This window comes from Mustela putorius, unplaced genomic scaffold (genome assembly GCF_011764305.1).
Source record: "Mustela putorius furo isolate JIRA1106 unplaced genomic scaffold, ASM1176430v1.1 tig00000129_pilon_pilon_pilon, whole genome shotgun sequence".
In the NCBI taxonomy this organism is placed as follows: domain Eukaryota; kingdom Metazoa; phylum Chordata; class Mammalia; order Carnivora; family Mustelidae; genus Mustela; species Mustela putorius.
This window is the reverse complement of record NW_025421290.1, coordinates 10,059,222-10,081,923: the sequence shown is the minus strand read 5'-3', so window position 1 is coordinate 10,081,923 and position 22,702 is coordinate 10,059,222. Positions and strand designations below refer to the sequence as shown.

At 34.8% G+C, this 22,702-nt stretch overlaps 1 protein-coding gene across 5 annotated transcripts in view; it reads right to left on the bottom strand.

Moving 5' to 3' along the window:
- Window positions 1-22,702, bottom strand: part of KTN1 (kinectin 1) — a 102,297-nt gene that overhangs the window by 70,919 nt on the left and 8,676 nt on the right. For all 5 annotated transcript variants that reach the window (XM_045069784.1, XM_004738832.3, XM_045069781.1 and 2 more), the window contains exons 2-3: window positions 3,847-4,399; window positions 36-173 (exon numbers count right to left, since the gene is read on the bottom strand). In XM_045069784.1, the coding sequence (XP_044925719.1) occupies window positions 36-173; window positions 3,847-4,369 (661 nt within the window). In that variant the 5' untranslated portion in view covers window positions 4,370-4,399. The remainder of the gene's footprint in view (window positions 1-35; window positions 174-3,846; window positions 4,400-22,702) is intronic.

Here is a 22,702-nt window from a genome sequence, read left to right as displayed (position 1 = left end):
TTAGTATTTATAAAATATATATCTACACATCTCACCATTTTCTGCCTTTTGCTTCTTTGAAGAAACTTTCTTCTTTCCTGATCCACTTTCTTGTTTAGTCTCTTGATGGAGGGGTAATGATTCTTGTTTTTTTGAAGGTGCCAGAAGAGTTTCCACCTTTTTATCCTGATCATCTTTATTGAAAATAAATGAAAAGTCATCACAGCAAACAATGCAGTAGATTCAATTACTAATGAATAATTAGCAAACACAGAAAATTCAATTACTAATGAATAATTCCCTAAATGCTTTACCTTCAAATTTTGAAACTCTCTACTGTAAACATCATTCTAGCTTTCTTACGGTTATACCTGTTTTTAACTTTATCAAGATTTCTAAGTACTTGCTCCTTCTTTTACCTCCCAATTCTGAGCCACTCTTAATCTACTCAACCTATGTGCATGCTCAAATCTCTACCATCTTAAAAAAATAAAACCCTTCCACCACTATAATTCCTAGCTTCCCACACCCATTTCCTTCTAATATTGACAACAGAATGATCTGTACTTCCTTTTCTACCAATCATTTCTTGACTGAGACCTGATTTTTATCTCCTTCATTATATCCATGAAAGAGTTTACACAGCCACCTAGTGTCCCAAATGCTATGCTATACCAATATCCTTTAATTCTTCTGACTTCTATTTTGCATTCTACACTACTGCTTTCTACCTCCTAAAATTCTCTCCTCTCCATAACTGAAATAAGACAATCACAAAAGGACAAATAACATATGATTTCATAGATATGAAGTACCTAGTATAGTCAAATTCACAGAAATAGAAAGCAGAATGGCTGCTGCCAGGGTCTGGGGGAGACGGGAAAGAGGAATTATTGGCTAATGGGTACAGAGCTTCTGTTGGGAAAGATGAAAAAGTTCTTGAGATAGCTGGTAGTGATGGTTGCATAAGAATGTAAATGTACTTAATGCCACAGAACTATACACTTAAAAATGGTTAAAATGGTAAACTGTATGTTATTGTTTATTTTACGACAAAATAAATTTAAAATTCTCTATCAGCTCCTATAATTCTTATACTTGAAATATTCCTTTTCAGACCCTATGTGAGCTGTTCCTACAGAAGACCTCATGGTGAGTATTCTTCGGGGTAGAGTCTTTAATTTAAATAATTTCCTTGGATGCCCTTATCTACAGCCATAACTTCGACGACTACTGTCATGCTTAAGGCTTCTGAATTTATATTCTAGCTTTATGCCTCTGCACTTACATGTCCTATTGCATCCTAAATTGCTCCTTAGGTAAGGGGCCCCTCATAGGAACCTGAAACAACCTGAAGGCATTCTCCTCTCCATATACATCCCCTCTCTCTCCAGTATTCCTTCCCAGTCTTAGGGCTACCAACCATCTACCAATCAGGGGTCGGCAATCTTTTTCTGTAAAGGGCCAAACATTACATAGGTTAGGTTCTACAGACCACACAGACTCTGTCAAAATTATTCATCTATTGTTGTAGTATGAAAGCCAGCCATAGATATGTTAATGAATGAGTGTGGCTGCATTCAAGAAAAACTTTATTTATGGACAAAGAGGTTTGAATTACATATAATTTCCACATTTAGCAAAATATTACTCTTCCTTGAATTTTTTTCAAATCATTTAAAATGTAAAAACTATTCTTGGCTCGTGGGCCATAAAAAAAAAAAAAAAAAAAAAAAAACAGAAAGCAAGGCCAGATTTAGCTCAATGATTTTAGTATGTGAACCCTGAGAAACTTAGAACTGGGTAATTAGCTTTGATCCTGCCTTCTCCTAATCTATCATACCTTATCTAATACAATTAGTCATGTCATCTTTTTTTTTTTTTTTAACTTTGTAGTCTTCTCTAATCCACTTTCTTTTCTTCTTCTTTTTTTTTTCCCCCCCAAAGTAGGTCCCATGACCAAGGTGGGGCTTGGACTCAGGAGTTGAATGCACTACTAACTGAGCCAACCAGGCACCCTTTTCATCTACTTCCTATTTCTTCTCATCACAATAGTTCAATCCTCCAATTTAACTTCAGAAAACCTCTTAACTATTTAACCTCTTAACTAGTCTACTTAACTAGTCTATCAACATTAAACATTGCCCCATAAAACTTGTCCTCCTCAAGTTCTGCCAAAGATACAGTTCTAAAATATAAATGTGACCATGTAAAGTAACCAGCTTGAAAATCTTCAACAACAGCCAACCTACAGCAACCCATCTCCTTAACACTATACAAAAACCATTATGGTCTATCCCCTGCATATCTTTTCATCTTTGTGTCCTTCCACTCCGAACCTCTCATTTCATGGTTCAACAATACTCCATATTCTTCTTTATGCCTTTCTACATGACATTCTGCCAGTATGGAATGAGATACACTAGCTGCTTGGGTGAAGTGATTCATTCTGGAAGATCTCAAGCACTGCCTCCTTGAGATCTAAAGTTCCTCCCCGCTGGCCCCCATCAGCAGTCATTTAGGCTTCTTGCATTTCTTCTATACTTTGTACATCTCTTATGGAAGTCACATTTTTATTACAAGTCCTTTTCCCCTGCTAAAATAGAGGAGCTTACTCTTATTTCTCTAAGTACCATGCCTTGATCATAGCTGGCAAACAAATATTTAAAATTCAATATAACTAATTTAACACTCCATTAAGACACAAACAACTTAGGGGTGCCTGGGTGGCTCAGTTAGTTGAGTGACTGCCTTCGGCTCAGATCATGATCCTGGACTTCCGGGATCGAGTCCCACATTAAGCACCCAGCTCCTTGGGGAGTCTGCTTCTCCCTCTGACCTTCTCCTCTCTCCTGCTCTCTCACTCATTCTCTCTCAAATAAATAAAATCTTTTAAACAAACAAAAAAGACACAAACAACTTAATGATGAACATAAATCCTTTCATAGGATTTCACACATCATGACACCATTTCTTATGTGCTTTCCATTACATGTTTGTTTTGTCTTGTTTTTTAAGTAGGCTCCACAGCCAATGTGGAGCCCAAGATGGGGGTCAAACTCACAACCCTAAGATCAAGACCTGAGCTGAGATCAAGAGTCAGACCCTCAACCGACTGAGCCACCCAGGTGTCCCTTTATTACATCTGTTAACCCCTCTACCTGGAATACCCTATCCCACCCCTCCCCTACCATCCAAACTAGCTAGTACTTATGTATCCTCTAAGATAAATTTCAGGCATTACATCCTCTAAGTGATCCACCTTAGAACTACTACATTGGTTTAGACATAACCAAGATCATTATTCTAAACAGTTTGTAAGAGGGGCACCTGGTGGCTCAATTATGATTCTTGATCTCAGGGTCATGAGTTTAAGACTCATGATTGGCATGAGCCTACTTAATTAAAAAAAAATTAAATAGACATTTTATAATAATTACTTGTGTTCATGTCTACAGCTTAAAAATGCACTATTTTCATCTTTGGAGTCCTAGTACCTAGTGTATTGCCTAGTTTTAAAAAAGCTGTACCATAAACCTTTGCAAAATCAAAGGCAAAAAATGGTATCTAATTTATCTTTTCATCTTTAATTCCTATCACACTAATTAGAAAGTACTGGTTGAAATAAATTTAAGTTTCTAACTGCTGATATTTATAGGTCCTTAGTGGTTTTAAATGCTGTTTTATGATCATTTATTTTATCAGCAATTAATGTTAATGAAAGCAAACACACAGTAAAAGGACAATGTTCTTGGTTTCTAACTCAGTATCTAATATAGTGTACACACCTAACAAACTAAATTTCAGGTTCTAAAGTTATTAAAACAAATACAATTATTTATAATATAGTTGAATATATTATAATACCGCTTCCATTTTTAGACTTCTTCTGTCCTGGTTTCTTCTTTGAGGCAGTTGCTTCAGAGGGGGGAGTGGGCTGTTTAGTAACTGGGACAGGTTCTACTTTTTTGCCTGGAATCTTTGACACGTCACTTTCTTTGGTGACCTGTTCTTCTGCTATAGGCTTGTGTTTCTTTTCTTTTTTCTTTCTTTCTCTGACACTACTTGAAGTTTCAACTACATTCAGTGGAACAGGTACAACTTGCTCATCTTCTACAGCCAAGGCATCAGCTAATTTAAAGTCCCGGGGTACACTCTCAGAATCAGATTCGTGAAGGTTCCCATTCTGAATTTCTTTCTTTTTATTCTTTTTCTTTTCCGCCTTCTTTTTATCTGTTTTGGTAGGAATAAGCTTTTGTTCTCTTTTCTGCTTTGCAAGAACTTCATCATATAATGTTTCTTTCATGAAAAGCCAGAAGAAGAGGAAAATTACTGTAATAACTACTGAAGGAATAAGAACAATAAAATATGTTGACTCATAAAACTCCATGGTGCTTTTGTTAATGTGATCCTGTAAAACCTAAATGTGGGGAGAAAAAAACAACCTTGAGTCAGTATTGTAAAAATTAAGCATGCAAAATTTCTGCTCTTTTAAATAGTATTTCATATCTAATCTGATATACAATCTAAACAGGTTAATCGCTTAAATCATACTCTTGTTTTGCCATCTACAATTCAAATACACTATGAAAAAAAAATGTGTGGCAATAACTAAAGAGTGTAACACATCCTGCTATTTTTAAATCATGTGAAAAGATCCTCATGGGAGGAAAAGAACCTAGACATTCATTACTTTTTTTCCCCCAAATATCAACTTTTGATGTTTTATTAGTATTTACCTTTTTTCCTTTTATTAGACATTAGTTAATGCAACTATATGTGGAAATAGAGGCATCAACTATTAATGAAACACTGAGTATTCATTAATAGTACCATACTTTTTTAATGATTTTTTTTTAAGATTTTATTTATTTATTTGACAGAGAGAGATCACAAGTAGGCAGAGAGGCAGGCAGAGAGAGAGAGGAGGAAGCAGGGAGCCCGATGCAGGACTCGATCCCAGGTCGGGGGGGAAAAAAAGGCAGTTCATTCCTTCACTTAGAGATTTAAGCCCATTCACAAACTCCTAGCACCTTAATTTCAGGGACTAATAGCCTCATGATATAATGGGATACATCACAAATACGGAAATATAATAAAGACAAAATCAAAATATTAGGTTTTATCATTTGGTATTAAAATAAATTACAAATTAGATGGTTTTCTCTCTTTTTTTTCATGATATTCCTTACTACAAACAAAGTACATACTGCAAAAAAAAGCTGGCCGTCATAAACTTTCCCAAATGCTAAAAGATAAAAGAGGCCTTGCCTAATCAACAGAGTAAGTCCTACTTTTAGATTAACCCAATAGTTACAGAAAATAAAGGTAATGCTGTGGTTATCTAGATCTGCCTTGAATATAAGCACTATAATCCCTCATCTGAAGGGTGGTTACAGCTAAAATTAAACCCCAAAGTAAGACTGATTCTGATGTTTAGACTCTAGATATCCTTATTCCTATAAATATGTGTAAGCCACATAAATATGGTTTGTAATCTTGTAACTCTTACCAAACTTATTGTGAAAAAAGGCAAGGTTGAATGCAGATAAAATTAAGCCTGAAGACATGCTTAAGATAAAGCTGGTTAAATTCAACTTTTGTGCTTTTAATGTATAAATGAATCTGAGAATTTAAGTTTTTTAATTATCCAATGATGTCTCAAAAAGAGGTAATGGTTAAAGAAACAAAATTCTACCTGAACAGAGGAATCATTCTGAGAATTATTTTAAACCTTGGAAAACATCAGCTTTACAAACTGAATAAATCTGAGTTTAATGATTTTAAGACCACCAGAATGATTTTAATAGGACTTGAATTTTCCAAGATAAAATAAAGCTATTCACAGTGGTCTCTATTAACTGCCAAGATAGACCTAGAAATCTTTTATTGATAACAATAAATTTAAGCAAATTATTTAAGTCTTTCAACTTGCTTATATCTCATTTTAAAATGTGGGGTATACTTTTTCGAGTTGGAACCTGAAAACAGAGTTGTTTATTAGGCACACTCTATATCTTTATGATTAAAACAGCATTTGCAGGGACACCTGAGTGGCTCAGCTGGTTAAGCCTGAGCCTGCCTTTGGCTCAGGTCAGGATCTCAGGGTCCTGGGATTAAGTCCCAAATCGGGCTCCTTGCTCAGTGGGGACCCTGCTTTTCCCTCTGTTTGCAAGTTCTGTCAAATAAATAAATCTAAAATAAAATCTAATCAAATAGCATTTAACACTTCATACTTCCATAAGCAATTTTTAATGGTATTAACACAACCCTAGACTTACTTAGACAAGGTTTTAACAAGTTGAAGTGGAACAGGAATCACACACTAACAAAATACTAAAAGAAACTAAACAGAATTGTTCTTCCCTGATAATTCATGAACTCTCCAGATTTTTAATTGATTAGACATATTTTACTGTGTCTGTTAAATGTTACTAGTCAACCAGAAATGCTTTCAAGGAGCAGAGACCACGTTCTATTTCTGGTTTTTTGTTTGTTTTAACCTTACCATCCATAGGCTACCCATAGCCTATCCAACTTAGCTGGGGATTTGGGGGAAGAAAAAGGACAAAACAACAAGTCAATACCCAGATTTTTAACTTGGGGAAGAAAAGACACAAAGGCACTTAGCAGCAGCCATAGACGGTCAGATCTAAGGGGTCAGATCTAAGGGGTCAGATCAAAGTCAGATCTTGATGAACAACAAACCGCAGCCATGTGCAGCCAAGGTCTTAGGAAAGCAAGCCAAGTAAGAAGCAAATGTTCAGGGGAAAGAGAAGCCGTAAGACCACAAGAACTCTGAAACACACATTCCTCAAATGTTCTGACGATTTTCTCATTTCCTTTTCCAAGTCCCATATAAGCCTGGAAGAATCATGATTCCCATCTTTGGATTTTCAGGAGATTCCCTTTACCAATTTCAATTCACCTTCTCTTGAACTTGCTTTCCACATCTATAAGAGCCTAACAAGAACACCGAGACAAATTTAAAGTCAAGAAAATGCTTGAGTTTCTTTAATCCAATAATCCTGATAATCCAAGACATTTGTAAGGAAAAGCACAGATAAAGATATTCACAGCAAGAATTACACATAATATGAAAAACTGAGAAAAATACAAAATATCCAACATCAAAATGGGTTCAAATATCAACTCAATAAAACACTGCTATTAAAACTGTAAATACTTGGAGCCTGGGTGGCTCAGTTGTTAAAGCATTTGCCTTGGGCTCAGGTCATGATCCCAGGGTTCTGGGATTGAGTCCCACATAGGGATCCCTGCTTAGCAGGAAGCCTGCTTCTCTCTCCCATAACACTTGCTTGTATTCCCTCTCTCAAAGAGTCTCTGTCAAATAAATGAAACCTTTAAAAAAAACTGTAAATACTTAAAAATAAGTTTTGTCAAATTCAATTCAATAAAGCTAAAGTGTCAAAAACCATAATTTTACTTGTACAATCAAGACATTTCATGAACAATAGGATATAAAAAGATGATTTTTTTTAAAGAGTTGTGCCAGAATCATGGCTGTAGTCTCACCTGCCTTAACATTTTAGTTTTATACTTTGTTTAAAAGAAATCCATAAAAATGTTTAATTCTTTCCCTATTTTAAAACTGGCAAATAAGTACTACAATATCCATAATAAACAAATGAAAATCAAAATAAGAAACTTCACATTACATACACAGGTAGAAGAGTAATATAAGGAGAGGGGCACCTGGGTGACTCAGCCAGTTGAGCATCTAACTCTTGGATTCAGCTCAGTCAGGGTCATGAGATCAAGCAGCTCAGCAGGAACTTGGATGAGATTCCCTCCCTCACTATCCCCCCTCAAGTGCAAGCACACACATGCTCTCAAATAAATAAATTTAAAAAAAAAAAAAAAGTAATTTAAGGAGAGAAAAGAGGCAAAAAGCGACTGGGAATGAAATCCAGAGAAATACAAATAAGAGCAAAAGTGGGGGCAGGGGAATACAATGGAAAAATAAAAGGAAGGGGCAGGAGAAGTTAAGACAAAGTTAATTTAGCTCAGGGTGACAGGAATCAAGTTGCTAAAATTTTCTCAGTCCACAATATGCAACTCAATGTAATGTTCGTTGAGTTCATAAAACACAGAGACAAATGGCAACTCGGGTTTTGAGATGACAGCAAAATTCACCAGCATCAATAATTTCTCCTCACTATTCCCTTTGTAATATTAATGAACTTCAAACCTAATCATTCCTTAAGCCTTAACAGATTCTAACCTGAATGTAATTAACAGTCAATGGTAGACAGGAATGAGATATCCATTGGATCATAAGAAATGTAGCTCAAACTCTTCTCAAAAGGTATTCCATACCAGTGGCCTTAATATTTTATTTAGACTAAAATCCTCCAAAAAAAAACTGAAGAAAGACCAGTCCACTTCCTCAAAATGCAGAGATGCCTGGTGAGTCGTTAAGCATCTGCCTTCGGCTCAGGTAATGGTCCCATGGTCCCATGGTCCTGGGATCAAGTCCCACATCAGGCTCCTTGCCCAATGAGGAGCTTGCTTCTCCCTCTGCCTACCGCTCCCCCTGCTTGTGCTTGCTCTCTCTACTGCTCTCTCTCTCTGAAAAATAAATAAAGTCTTAAAAAAAAAGTCTAATATGCTAAGGTGTACAAAAGGTTTCTGGCCTCCTTAAAGAGTATACAGGAATCCCACGCTTAAAATCCTGCTCTAAAATAAGAGACGAGAGTTTTCATCCCTGCCCTACCAATAAAGGTCTTAGAATTTTAGAATTTTTTTTAGGTCATCAGAACAGAGAAACAATATTTAAAATTCCGTTTCATCTGAATATATATTATGAATGGTAATCAAATAATTTTAAGATTCCATTTACCAGTCCTTATAACTTAATTTGTTCATACAAAAATTGAACTCCGTTACTCAGTTAAATCTTGTAAACTTTTCAGAAGACTTAACATTCTTTTTGTATTAATAATGTAAAACCTAACATTTTAAATTATAAAAAAATAAAATTGAGGAACAATTATTATAATTTCAACCAAATCACTTAATCAAAAAGGATAAAACTATATACATAATAACAGATTCACTGTTTATAATGGTAAAGCAACAAAACTATCTAAGTGTAGGACATCTACAGAAACATCAGGCATTTAAAACATCACACCATTTGGATGCCTGGGTGGCACAGTCCCTTGAACATAGATAGATTCTTGTTTTTGCTCAGGTCATGACCTCAGGGTGGTAAGATCAAGCCTGGCTCAGAGCTCAGTGAAGCATCAGCTTGAGATTCTCCCTCTCTCTCTGCCCCTTCCCCTAGTGTTCCTGCCTTCACTATCTCTAAAATAAATCTTTAAAAATCACACCATTTAAAAATAATTAAGACAGTGTAATGCAGCAAAATATATTACATTAACAAAAAAGCTAAAAATTATGTTGAGCACAATTATATACATATAGATATAACCAGATATTATACTGAAAAATGAGAATCACTTTTTAGAGTAAGATTACAGATATATTTAATGTACAGATGACCCTTGAACACCACAGGTTTGAACTGCACAGATTATGAGAGCTTTTTTCAATACATAAACTTCCATTATTGATAAATACAACAGTGCTATAAATGTATTTTCTCTTCCTTATGATCATCTTAATAATATTTTATTTTCTGTAGCTTACTTTAACTGTAGGAATACAGTATATAATCGTAGATTACACAAAACATGTTAACTATCATTAGGAAGACTCCCAGTCAACAATAGGCTATTAGTAGTTAAGTTTTGAAGCAGTCAAGTTAAATGTGGGTTTTTGACTGCCTCTAACCCCCGCATAAGTGTTCAAGTTTTAAATCCTTCTACATTAAAACAGAAATTTAAGTAACCATCTTGAATGCACATTATACTCTTAAAGGTTTAAGCACAAATAAAAAGGAATTGGTTACATGTTATAAGGAGGGAAAACGAAAAGAATTTGATCAGTATACTACTGAATTTCAAGTAAATATTAGATTTTAAATTCTACTTTCTTAACACCATAGCATTTCAGTTACTCTTATTTCTGCCATCATTTTCTTTAACCTAAAAAGATTTAAAACAAAGGGTATCCAAAAAAAAAATTTTTTTTTATCAATTCTGCTCGTAAGTTGATAAAATTGTGTTAACTGGGATGACTCAAAGAATTACTGGGAAAACAACAACAACATTTAGACTAAAATTCAAAGAAATTCAAAGTCAATTTTTTTCCATTGATATACACCAAACATAGTAGTAAGCAGGCACATTCGTAAAAAAGCAATCAATTGAGGGAAAGATAGTTCTCAACCTAGGAATACTAAATTTCATTAAAGTTCCTATATAAATCAATACTATCTGGACAACTAAATGAACATACCTTTAAAATATATACAGACACTCAAAGTAGCTTATAGGAGCTTTATTCAGTATACAACATAGCTATAATTCTGTAAGTAACTATGAAGCCTAAACTAAAAGCTCTTACTACAGGTTCTTTATAAAAATACTGTTCATAAGCAAAAAAGAGATCTGTAACCTGGTTGCACTGAATCTAAATCATCTGCATTCCAAACATGCCACTACTCATACCATGTCTCCCTTCCTTTAAACCCATAATAACATCTTACGTTTTTTAAATGACCAAGTTAATTTTTTTATGAAAAATGGTTTATGGAAAGTACAGTGATAAAAAGTCTATTATTGGTAGGTAAGTATTTAATCAGATTTTCATTCCACAACAGAAGTATCTATAATTTTTCCAAACTCTTCTTGCTAAAATTTAAGAGTAGGCATTGTGTTGTTGCTAACCTTCAAATACAGTCTGCACGTTACAGTCCAAATATATCCTAAGCCAAAATAAATTAAGACCAATGAATAGCAGTAGAATAAAGCACTAAAATGAAAGAGAGTCTTGACTTTTGGTCCCCTTCTGCCCTGGCTCCAGGGGTCTTTTTTTACAAAGCTCTTAAGGTCAAAAAACCCACATATCTTGGACTATGAAGCCAAAAAATTTAAGTGGTCCCAAGGTGGTGGTGCCCACAGTGCCTGTGGCCAGAAATAAATGCACACACCCTCTCTGGTGGAATGCTCTCTCAAGCTAGGCTCCTCAAGATACCCAAAGACTGTCATCCAAGTAAGAGTTCACAATCCAAAATGACAGAACACAAGATAAGCCACCATGAGCAATAGGCAACAAAAACAAAGTAAGGAATTAGATCCCTAAAAATTTAAGATACTGGAACCAATAGATTACAACATACACAAGTAAGAGGGAATTGGGAAAATAAGAAAAGAACTGAAACTACCAAAAGTTAACTGGGTAGATATGAGTCAATCAGAACATTTACAAATAAAAATATAAAATTTAAAATCCAATGGATACATAAAACATAGATACAAGGAAGCCAATTAAAATTACTATTTCGGGGCACCTGGGTGGCTCAGGGGGTTAAGCCTCTACCTTCAGCTCAGGTCATGATCTCAAGGTCCTGGGATTGAGCCCTGCATCGGGCTCTCTGCTCTGCAGGGAGCCTGCTTTTCCTTCTCCTTCTGCCTGCCCCTCTGCCTACTTGTGATCTCTCTGTCAAAGAAATAAATAAAATCTTTTAAAAAAATAAAATTACTATTTCGCTAGGCCAAAGAGATCTGATGAGAGTAAATTAAGTTAATGCAGACAGGGACACTTAGGTGGAACAACAAACAGGGAAAAGGCAACTCTTAGAACATAGTGAAAGTGATGGAGGAGATTAACACACTCTTCATGTCTAGCTAGGCAAGTTGGTGGCATGGGGACTATTAATAAGAAGTTGTTAAATTATATACATTTTGAAGGTAAAGACAAGATGATGTGCTGAGGACTAAACTGTGGGGTATGAGAGAATCAGCAAAAAAAAAAAAAAAAAGTCAACTCCAAAGATTTTAGACAACACCAAAACAACAGAACTGCCCTTTACTGAGATGAAGGAAATGTGGAAAGGACAAGATTGGGGTTGAAGATCAGGAGATAGGTTTTAAACAGGTGGAGATGTCTAGGAGACAGCTAAACAAAAGTGGGTGACAGGTGAGACATGCAAGCTGGAGATACAAATTTAGGAGTATTCAGCACATGAATTATACCTAAAGTCAATTAACAAAAATCAAGATCATGCTACCCTGGTGGCTAAATGAATGGTGTATGAAGAAGGAGAGATGGATTAATATTACCAAATGGCATCTTTAATAAAGTACAATGAAATCTAGAAAGTGACTATTGGATTTAGGAACAGAGACTTCAGTGTTGATTTTGGCTAAAGCAGTAGTTGTGATGAAAACCTGACTGAAATGAATTCAAAAGTGAGGATGCCAGCAGGTGTAGACACAACTCTTTGGAAGAATTTCTATGAAGAGATTATAGAAATGAAATGGAAGCTAGAAGGAAATATGAGCTTGAGAGTTTGATTTTTAAAATAGAAGAAAGAAATTACAGCACGTTAATATACTGACAAAGATGATCCAGTAGAAAGCAAAGATTGGTCTTGCAGGAGAATGAAGGGCAATGTTTTCAAAGGGCAAGAATAGGGTTTGGTGTACAAGCAGAGAGAGTGGTCTTAGATGGAAGCATAAACTTGTGTAAAAACAGAAGGAATGAAGAGTCCATAGGCACCTATACAGGCAAGGGGATAGATATGGTACAGAAGTTTGTGGAAACACTCTTCCACAATGCTGCCATTTTCTTAACGAAATGGGGAACAGTTATTAGTCCAAAGTAAGGATAAAAATGATGGTACTGGAAGTCCCACTGAAAACACTGTTTTCAGTTAACAATCATAATTAACAATTATATTGTTAATTTTTTATTCTTGGTAAATTATTTGACTGTCCAGTTAAATTTAAAAATGTGAATGGAAAATGCTTTAGCAGTGTTCACAAACTGATCTGCTGACTTTAAATGAATTCGTGCTCTTGCTGAGGAAGTTAAGCATATAGTACCAATAAATCAGACCATAAAAACCAAACCCGAACCTCCATGTAGTTCCACTCCTACAGCTCAAGTACCATTCCTACAGCTAGTCTCCCTTCTCCTAAAATCCTAGAGTACTTTCCATGTACACATTAACAGAATTCTATGACATAGGAAACAATCTATCTAACAAAGGGAGGTAACAACAGTCTATTGCAGTGTGGTACAGATAAAAGGACAGTAACAGAATCCAAATCTAAGATGGAACCAAATAGATAAATATTTAGTTTACTGTATGTTATTCCAAGTCAATAAAGGCTGCATCATTTACATCAAAGGAAGACACCAGATTAAATTTTTAAACATTAAGAAAATGTATAAAGTACTAAAAAAACACAAGAAATAAAAGACTCACCTTATTCTGTACAGTTGTGTATGGTTAAAAGTTCACAACTGTATTGTACCTGCAGTAATAATTTTTTAAAACTTGATTCTAGGGGTGCCTGGGTGGCTCAGCAGGTTAAGCCTCTGCCTTTGGCTTAGTCATGACCTCAGGGTCCTGAGATCAAGCCTCACATCGGGCTCTCTGCTCAGCAAGGAGCCTGCTTCCCCCTCTCTCTCTGCCTGCCTCTGCCTACTTGTGACTTCTCTGTCAGATAAATAAATAAATAAATACGTCTTTTTTTTTTTTTTTTTTTTTTTTTTAAAAAACCACTTGATTCTACATATCAATAAGAAAAAGACACCAATGAGAAAAACCGAAGCCATTAGCCACTGGCCGTCAAAATATAAAAACTCATCTAAATTTCCATTCTCTAGTCAGTTGCTACACCAAAAGCATAATGGCCCCAGAATCCACAATAAAACTATAAATTCATCTTTTAAAATAAGATGAAAAGATTTCAAAGTTACTAAAATATAATCTAGTAAATGAAACACTGAATTGCCTGACATGGGAATTCCATTTACAACAGCTTTTCTAAAATTAACTTTATAGACTACACTGAAATCTCAAAGCTGTGGTGTAATTTCTTCTTTTAAACTGTAACACACAGTTATTTCTGTGACTCATACCTTATTAACACACCTCTTAACTTATTTGAAGCAATACCCATTCTAAGGCACTGCTACTCCAATCTGAAACAAATTCAACTAATGCCAGAGATGAGTAATAAAATTTAATTTCTCCATTTGATATTATGTCACAATACATAATGAAGCTTCTATATTTTCTTTTAGCCAAGCTTACTTTTTTTAAAAAAATACAAGAATAGATAAATCCGTCTGAACAGCTTCTTCAAGAAATTAAAAAGGATCTGCATAGCTGGTAGGTGCTGAACGTTAAGCCAGTATCTTTCAGACTTCTGTTTAACCATCAAGCCCAAACTAGTCCATTTTCTCAGGAAACACCATTGCATAAAACCTCCATAAGTGGTAATCTTGTTAAAAGTTTATTCTGTAAAGAAATCTAACTTCTGATAATAAAACAAATCAAAAACTTTAATACCAAAAGCACACTTTAAACACACAGTATTTCAAATAGGTTCCATGTCCAGCATGGAACTCAATGCAGGGCTTGAACTCACAACCCCAAGATCAAAACTTGAGCTGAGATTGAGAATCAGACATTCAACCACCTGAGCCACCCAGACACCCCTAAATACTCAGTATTTCATCCATACATAGTTTCCAAAGACACGAACATAAATCATCAAAACTGCTCAAAAGTGAACATTAGGACATAAAATTCACATCAGTAATATAATTGTAAAATAGCTATACCATATACAGAAGACTTCCTTCTCTTAACATCTATAATCTTGATTTACCTTTACCTTTTTTTTTTTTTAATTTTATTTATTTATTTGAGAAAGAGTCACTGAGAGAGAGCATGAGAGAGGAGAAGGTCAGAGGGAGAAGCAAACTCCCCATGGAGCTGGGAGCCTGATGTCCTCCGAGATCATGACCTGAGCTGAAGGCAGTTGCTTAACCAACTGAGCCACCCAGGAACCCTACCTTTACCTTTTCACTAGACTTTTAGGTTAGAGAGAGCCATCCAATCCAATTAGCCATTCAAAGATTGGACCCACCTGAATGGTCAGTGAGTCTCTGTTTGAAAACCTAGGACGAGCACTTCCCATAAGCCCCTTTTATAGCCTCAGAAAGTTGTTAGAACATTTTTCTTGGTTTTGATCCAAAATTTTATCTCCCTATAACCTCCTCCCAAGGTCCTACTCCTACCTAACATCACGAAACAGGTGCAATCCACCACCAAAAAGTAGTTCTAATGTCTGGTATTAATTCAATTTACCAGCAAACAGAAAATCTACTTCAAAACCTGTCATCCCTTAGGAAAGCCTGATTAGAGTGTTAAAAAGTTGCATCTAAGAGTTATTTTATCAGCCTGTTTTGTTCATCACTTTAGGTCACTCAACAATGAGAATACTAAAATGATAAAATGTTATATTTATTCTTGCCTGTTCCCAGGAAAGGCATAATACTAAAAAAAAAAAAACATCATTTCACAAACCAAACATGAAATGCAAATGATGAGACAAGAATGTCAAATACTATCCAAAAAGACTGAGGGAACTACTGAAAAAGCTTCACTTAGTAGGAAACAAGAATTTTTAAAACTTGCCCAAGAACAGCCAAATAAACACAGAAGAAATAGACCAAATGCATATGAAAACTTTAGTATATAATTGACAGGCCATTTCAAATCAATACATAAAAAATAGATTTAATAAGCAGTACTAACACAAATGACAGCCATTTTCATAGGAAAATAAGTCCCCCACACCTCAATAATATATGGATCAAAGTTTTAAAGGATAAAAAATTAAACCATAACTAGAAGACAGAAGTGTATTTCTTTGCATTTTAAATAATCCTGTTTTGAAAAAGGCTTTTCTGTGTCTCAAGTAAAACCAAGCGCCATAAAGGAAAAGACTGAGAAAGCTGACTAGAAAAATTAAAGATTTTTACGGCAAAAGAAAAGTGACTAATCACAAAAAAATGACCAAGGTCTGACTGCCCTAACTTACAAGTATCACTTAAAATGTGAGAAAAAGATAAACCCAAAGGACATGTTAAGAAGGTTCTCAAGGGAAAACAAATATATACAATAAATGTATTTTTTTTTTAAATGCAACCTCAGTCAATTTAAAGAAATGCAAATTTCTACTTAAACTGGCAGGGCAAGAGAATGTGAAAATGAGGAATCACAAAGGGGTACAAGGAAAATTTTGGAGGTGATGCATATATGTTCATATATGTTCATTATCATGACTGTAGTGGTTTCTATGTACACATCAAATTTTACACATCAAAATTTATCATATTGTGCACTTTAAATATTTGCAGTTTATTGTGTGTTATATCCTGATAAAGCTGCCTAAAATATCAGACATAAAGAGGGAGTATGAAAACCAATATTCTCATTTAGCTTTTAATTATAAATAGTGTAATCTCCTTGGAGAGAAATTTGGGGAAATCATTAAGTATAAAAATAGTGCATACTCTTTGACAGAAAAAAATTCCTACTCCAGAAAAGCCACCAGACATCCATATTATATAGATCTAATCACACAAGTACAAAGACATACCCAACAGTGCTCACTTAGCAATGTAGCTCTGTGAAAACCAAAAAGAACTGTATGTCCAGCATTAGGGAAATGACTAAATAAGCCTGTAATAGAGTTTCACATGTAATATGGTAAGACATTGAAAGAAATATTGCACATAAGTCAAAAACACATAAAAAGTTGCAGAGCAGTATAGAGAGAAAATTACCTTTCACGTGACAGAGTCATGCTCATACATGCTTAGAAAACCCCTAGGAAACATCAGAAACCATTAACTCTATGGTGATTTCTGGATACTTTTTTTGGTAACTTTTCACTTTTTATCCTTCAGAATGTTTATATTTTCCCATCATGCATACATTAGTTTTATAACATAATTTAAACTTAATTTTTTTTTAAAGATTTTATTTATCTATTTGACAAAGAGAGATCACAAGTAGATGGAGAGGCAGGCAGAGAGAGAGAGAGAGAGAGAAGCAGGCTCCCTGCTGAGCAGAGAGCCCCATGCGGTACTCGATTCCAGGACCCTGAGATCATGACCTGAGCCGAAAGCAACGGCTTAACCCACTGAGCCACTCAGGAGCCCTAAACTTAATTGTTTTTAAATTACGAGTTTATTTATGACTTAAAAACCAAATTGAGGAATCCATGTGTAGCACTATGAACACTCTTCCAATTAAATATAACAAGAATTGTTTTGCTCTAAAACAGGCACGTCTTCTGGTATTTAAGGGAACTCCTAAGGAAGGGGGAAAATCAAATAGGAAATGAAAGTGTTAATGGCCATTTGAGGCAAAGACAGAAGACAATGAACTGCACTTGGGGAAGTGGAAATTAGGTACTAAAATTGAGACTTTGAGGGTTCCACAGTCAGCAAAGGCTAATTAAGAGGAAGAAATTCCCATATTTACACAAGAAAAAGGAAAGCTTGCCCCACTTTTCCTACCATTCAAAAGCTAACAGAAAGTTTTCATAAAGATTTTTATAACCATGGGTTCTGAGATTTGCATCCACAGTCTCTGCCAGTCCAGAACACTCCCACCCCTTCAATCAAAAATAACACAAAAATGGTGCCAACGTCCTGAAATCCGCTGGGAAAAAATTTCTTCTACCCTGTTAAGCCTACACCGTACAGTATTTACATTCCTCCAGAAAGTGAACTTACAAAACAGGGATTATACCTCCAAGAATTCCAAACAGAATAATGTGAGAGAGTATTAAAAAAAAACAAAAACTTTCATTTGTTAGAAGCACAAAAGAAATCACATACAAGAAAGAAAACTCTTTTAAGACCAAAAAGATTAGAAAGAACAGAAGAAATTGTGTATAAGCATCCTTACATATGTATACATACAGATACACAGACTTTTAAAACTAAACAGACTGATAATGATAAAGAATAATAAAACAGAAAGATCTCATCAAAACTGATAATGTGGCACAAAAGAATACATTAGAGAAAACATGAAAGAAAAACTAATAGACACAAAGGAAAGAATGTGAAAAGGTCCAGAAGGTCAAACGGGAATTCAAGGCGAGAAAAGAATCAAGAAAGGTAGTATTTGATGAGATAATAACTGAGAATTTTCAAAAACTATTGAAAGATTAGAAACTTCCAATTCTAGAAGGGCAATAAAATCTAGAAGGAATACACATTTAAGAGTGTGTGTGTGTGTTTGTGTGTGTGTGTATACATACATATATATTAATATACACTTAAATATATATATATATCAGGGGGCACTTAGGTGGCACAGCTGGTTAAGAGACAACTCTTGATTTCGGCTCAAGTCCCTATCTCAGGGTTGTAAGATCAAGCCCTACATCTGGTTCTGTGCTCAGCATGAGTCTGTTTAAGTTTCTCTCTCTGCTCCTTCTCTTCTCTGCCTCAAATAAATAAATCTTTAAAAAAATAATAATAATAAAGGCTATGTCAGATTCAGGATTATGACTTGAGTGTATGATTATGGCATAAAAATACATACATACATACATAAAGTATGTATCTAATGTCCAGATGTCTCCCCCTTTGTAGTGACAATAGCAGCCATTGATGATCTTTGCCTAGACATTATTAAGAGATACAAAATGGTGGTATTCCATTATTCTTTCTTGGTTAGGTAGAATACATCCATAGAAATTTCTCTCCTGCTCTATTTGGTTACCCTGAGACATAAATCATATGAGTAAGACAAATGTTTATTTTTTTATGTATCAGTTGTCAAAATAATAAGCTGGCCCAATAGCAACTAATTAAAGGGTTTTTTTTAAATGTTTTTTAGTATCTTGAATTCACAGGTTAGACATTTGATTGGTCTCGAATCACTAATTACTATCATTGATGTTCAAATTCCCCCCCTTTCTGGCCAATGAGATATTATTCAGGATGGCTCCTGGGTTGTTTTGATACTACCGTCATAGTTTGCGGCCTCTCTGTTGCTTCGGATAGGTTCTAGGCTGTGGCAAACAGACTCTAGAGTTCCCCACGGCCCCTGCCTCATGGTGTTCTCACCCTTGTGCAATCTCCTCCTGTTATGTGTGCAGGAGACCTATGTCTTGCTTCTGATTAATAAAGGAGGGCAAAGTGACATGATCTCAGTCACCTTACATATACATGATTACACTACCTAAGACTGTAACCCATGTTACTAGGACACGCGTTCTCTCCCTTAATGGCTTTGAAAAGCAAGCTGCCATGTTGTAAGCTGCCTATGGAGAGGGCCATATGGCAAGGAGGTAACAACAGCTCCCTAGACAACAACCAGCAACAAAGTGAGGCTTTTACTTGGGCAATCTTCAAGGATCTGAAAGCTGTCAACAACCACATGAACTTGGAAGCAGATCTTCCCCCAGCTAACCTTCAGGTAGGGTCCCAGCCTTGGTGAACACAATAATAGCAGCTCTGTGAAACAATGTAGACCCAATTAAGCAGAGGACCCAGTTAAGCAACTTCTGACCCACAGAAACCGTAGTATAATAATGTGTCTTGTTTTGAATGTGTATTGTATAATAAATGTGTTGTTTCTAAACTTGTAGTAATATTGTAACACAGAAATTAATCATTAATTTGTAGGTTCATCTCATACAATTCCTGCCTTAGAAAATGCCCATTCTAAACACTAGTTTACTTTTATTGAGAGAGGTACTTGAAGACCACAATATAAGCAGCAGAAGTGTTTTTTGCTATTGGGTTTGATCTTTGTTTCTAGGTCTTTTGGGCCAGAAAATGTACACATCTTTAATAAGGTAAATAACTGCATGACTCATACAGATCCTTTCATTCAAATATAGTACTATGGGATTTTTTTACTTAATTTCACTGACCTTAACACTACATCAGTTTTCAACAATGTTAAAAATCCATTTTCAGTAATACCAATGTAATTGCTCATTTCATTTAGCCCACAATGCACACATTACTCAGTACTGGAACAACAATGTACACATTACTACCAAAATTATGATTATAATAGTTGAAGATTTGTTTTTCTTTTTTTCTTTCTTTTTTTTTTTTTCCATCCCTCCTCCAATCTCTTCCTAGAGTATATTCTAACTAGGACTTACAGTCAAGTACCATGTTTTAAAGTCATATGGCATAGTTCACTCTGGCATCCAGCAAGCAAATACAAGAAAGATTCAGTGGTTTCATTTTACTTTTTACTTTTACAGATTTTTAGATTTTTGTTTAATAATTATATAAAATATTTAAACGGCTCCAAAGTCAAGTCTTCAGAAAAAGGAAAATTCAAAGCATAGAATATACCCTTGTGCTTTTCTACACTATGCTTCTTTCCCCGTAAGTAGTCATCATTTTTTTAGACTTCATTCTTTTAGTAAGAGCAATATATATAACCATCTCCTTCTTAGTACACGATTGCATATTAAAAACATCTATCCACTTTGCCTATTTTTTTTTAACTGCATCTAGAGGCAGTGGACCTCGTAGAAACTAAATAACTTGGAAAGAGGGGTAAAGGGAGTTAGCACTGATGGAAAAAAAAAGTTTTAAAAACTCTCCACTCAAAATAAGCCCAACAAACCAAAATTTCAAACCACAGAAGAAATTTAATGACGGGTGGGGTGCCTAATAAAAAAATTAACACCAAATGGTACAAGCTTTACAAAATAGTCTTCACAAAGATTTTTAAATTTGAACATGTTGAAGATGTCAGAGAGATAAGAGACTCCTTTAAAGTAGCCAAAAGATTATAGAAAACCAGAAGGAATTCAAATAGACAGGTATGTATGAAAAAACAACTCCAAATCCAAGAAAACTGTAGATAATAGCATAGAGACTCAACAGAGAAGATAGTCTACACTGAATAGAGAGGTATTGGTAATTGCTACATAGTACTAAATTATGTGGCATAGAAAAATAAAGGAAAAAAACCGAAATAACAATTAAGACCCCAACTTAGGTCTTTCAAAAGAGAAATGAAAATAACAGAAGCCATATTTAAAGAGCTGAGAATTTTCCTAACTTGAAGATCAGATTCCTCACAGTATATGTAATTACTCTCAGTACTAGTTGGATATAAAGAAGTTTGTCCACACTTACAATGCACTGTGGTGAAACTGCAAAATATCAAGCACAAATTGCTGCTACTTAAGGAAATAATTAACCAGACTGCTTCACAACAATGTCTGTAACTTAAGGAAACCACATGCAAACACTGGCATCACTAAAATGTTTTCAAATCTCTTATAAAGTCGCATGGGAATGTAGACTTCAAAGTTACCTATACTTTAAACTCTATCCATACTTGAACATTCTTACATAATTACGATCCTATGAAAGCAAGCTGTGGACACTGCATAAAAACTAGTACCTCAAAGACTTACTTCAAAGTATCTAGTAAATTCACGCATTTTAGCCTTAAAAAAAAAACCAAACAAATGCTGATCAATAAAATTTTAGAGAAAAGAAAACAGTAGCATTAAAAGAGAACAAAACTCAATTCCAAGCAAAGAATTGTGAAAGGCGACATAAAAGGATGTGTAAGAGTATCTTTATAACCTTGAAGTAGAGAAGGATTTCTTAAGACACAAAGTATAAATTGTAAATGGAAAATACTAATAAATTAAACTAAATTAAAATTCTGAACGTTTACTAAGATAACATATAAGGCAAAGAAAAAAAAGTATGAGACACGAAGTAGGAGAAGGCATTTGTGATACTTATCAGCAAAGAATGAATATTCAGAACATATACAGAACTCCTATCAAAAACAAAAACATCCCAACAGAAAAATAAACAGCCATACCGAGAGAAGGGGAAAAAAATAGCCAGCAAACATTAGAAAAAAGGTTTCTTCTCAGGAAGCAGAAATGTAAAAACTATAAGTTATCATTTCATTAGGGTTTCTAACTTTAGCATTTGCCAATTATCAAGTATAGGCAAGAACATGAGCCAACACATGTATATATTAGTGAGGGGAAAAAATAAACTGGTACAACGACATTGGAAAACATTTTGGTGGTACCTAATAAAGCTGAAAATGCACCCCCTCCAACAGTTCAGCAATCTCATTCCTAGTGTAAACAGGTGCTCCAAAACAATATGCTTAAACTGCAAATTTCAGCTCATTAGTGGGTAGCAAAAATCAACTTAGTGGGTCTTAATCAATATTCTTATTTTTAATGAAATGGACTAGCATCACATAGGTACCTTTTCTTGAACATTTTTTGTTACAGATGTGGCACATCTGATAGCGTAATGAGTCTCACAATATAAAATTTATTACAGTAAGTAGTAACAAAAAGGTTTTTCAAAACACTATCCTGGGAAAAAAATTTTAAAAAATAAGAAATAAATAAAACACTATCCTAGAGACATTTATGTATGCAAGTGTACCAAAAAACCTATGCAGGGTGTTCACAGCATCATTTTTTTAAACAGCAAAAGAAAAGTGGAAACAATTGAAATGCCCATGAACAGGTAATTAAGTGAAAAATATTCACACAAACAAAACAAAAAGTTCAAATACAAAACAGAAAAAAATATTTTAGGTATAAAAGTATAAAAATATATGTGGCAAAACTACAAAAAGAAAAAAAAGCAAATATAAATGGTTACTTCTGGGGCAGAAAAGCACCAAAAGGAATCAAAAGTTAGGATAATGTTTCTGAACCGCGGATTAGGTACAAGGCTGTTCACTGTATCCTTACTCTGTATCTTACATATATCT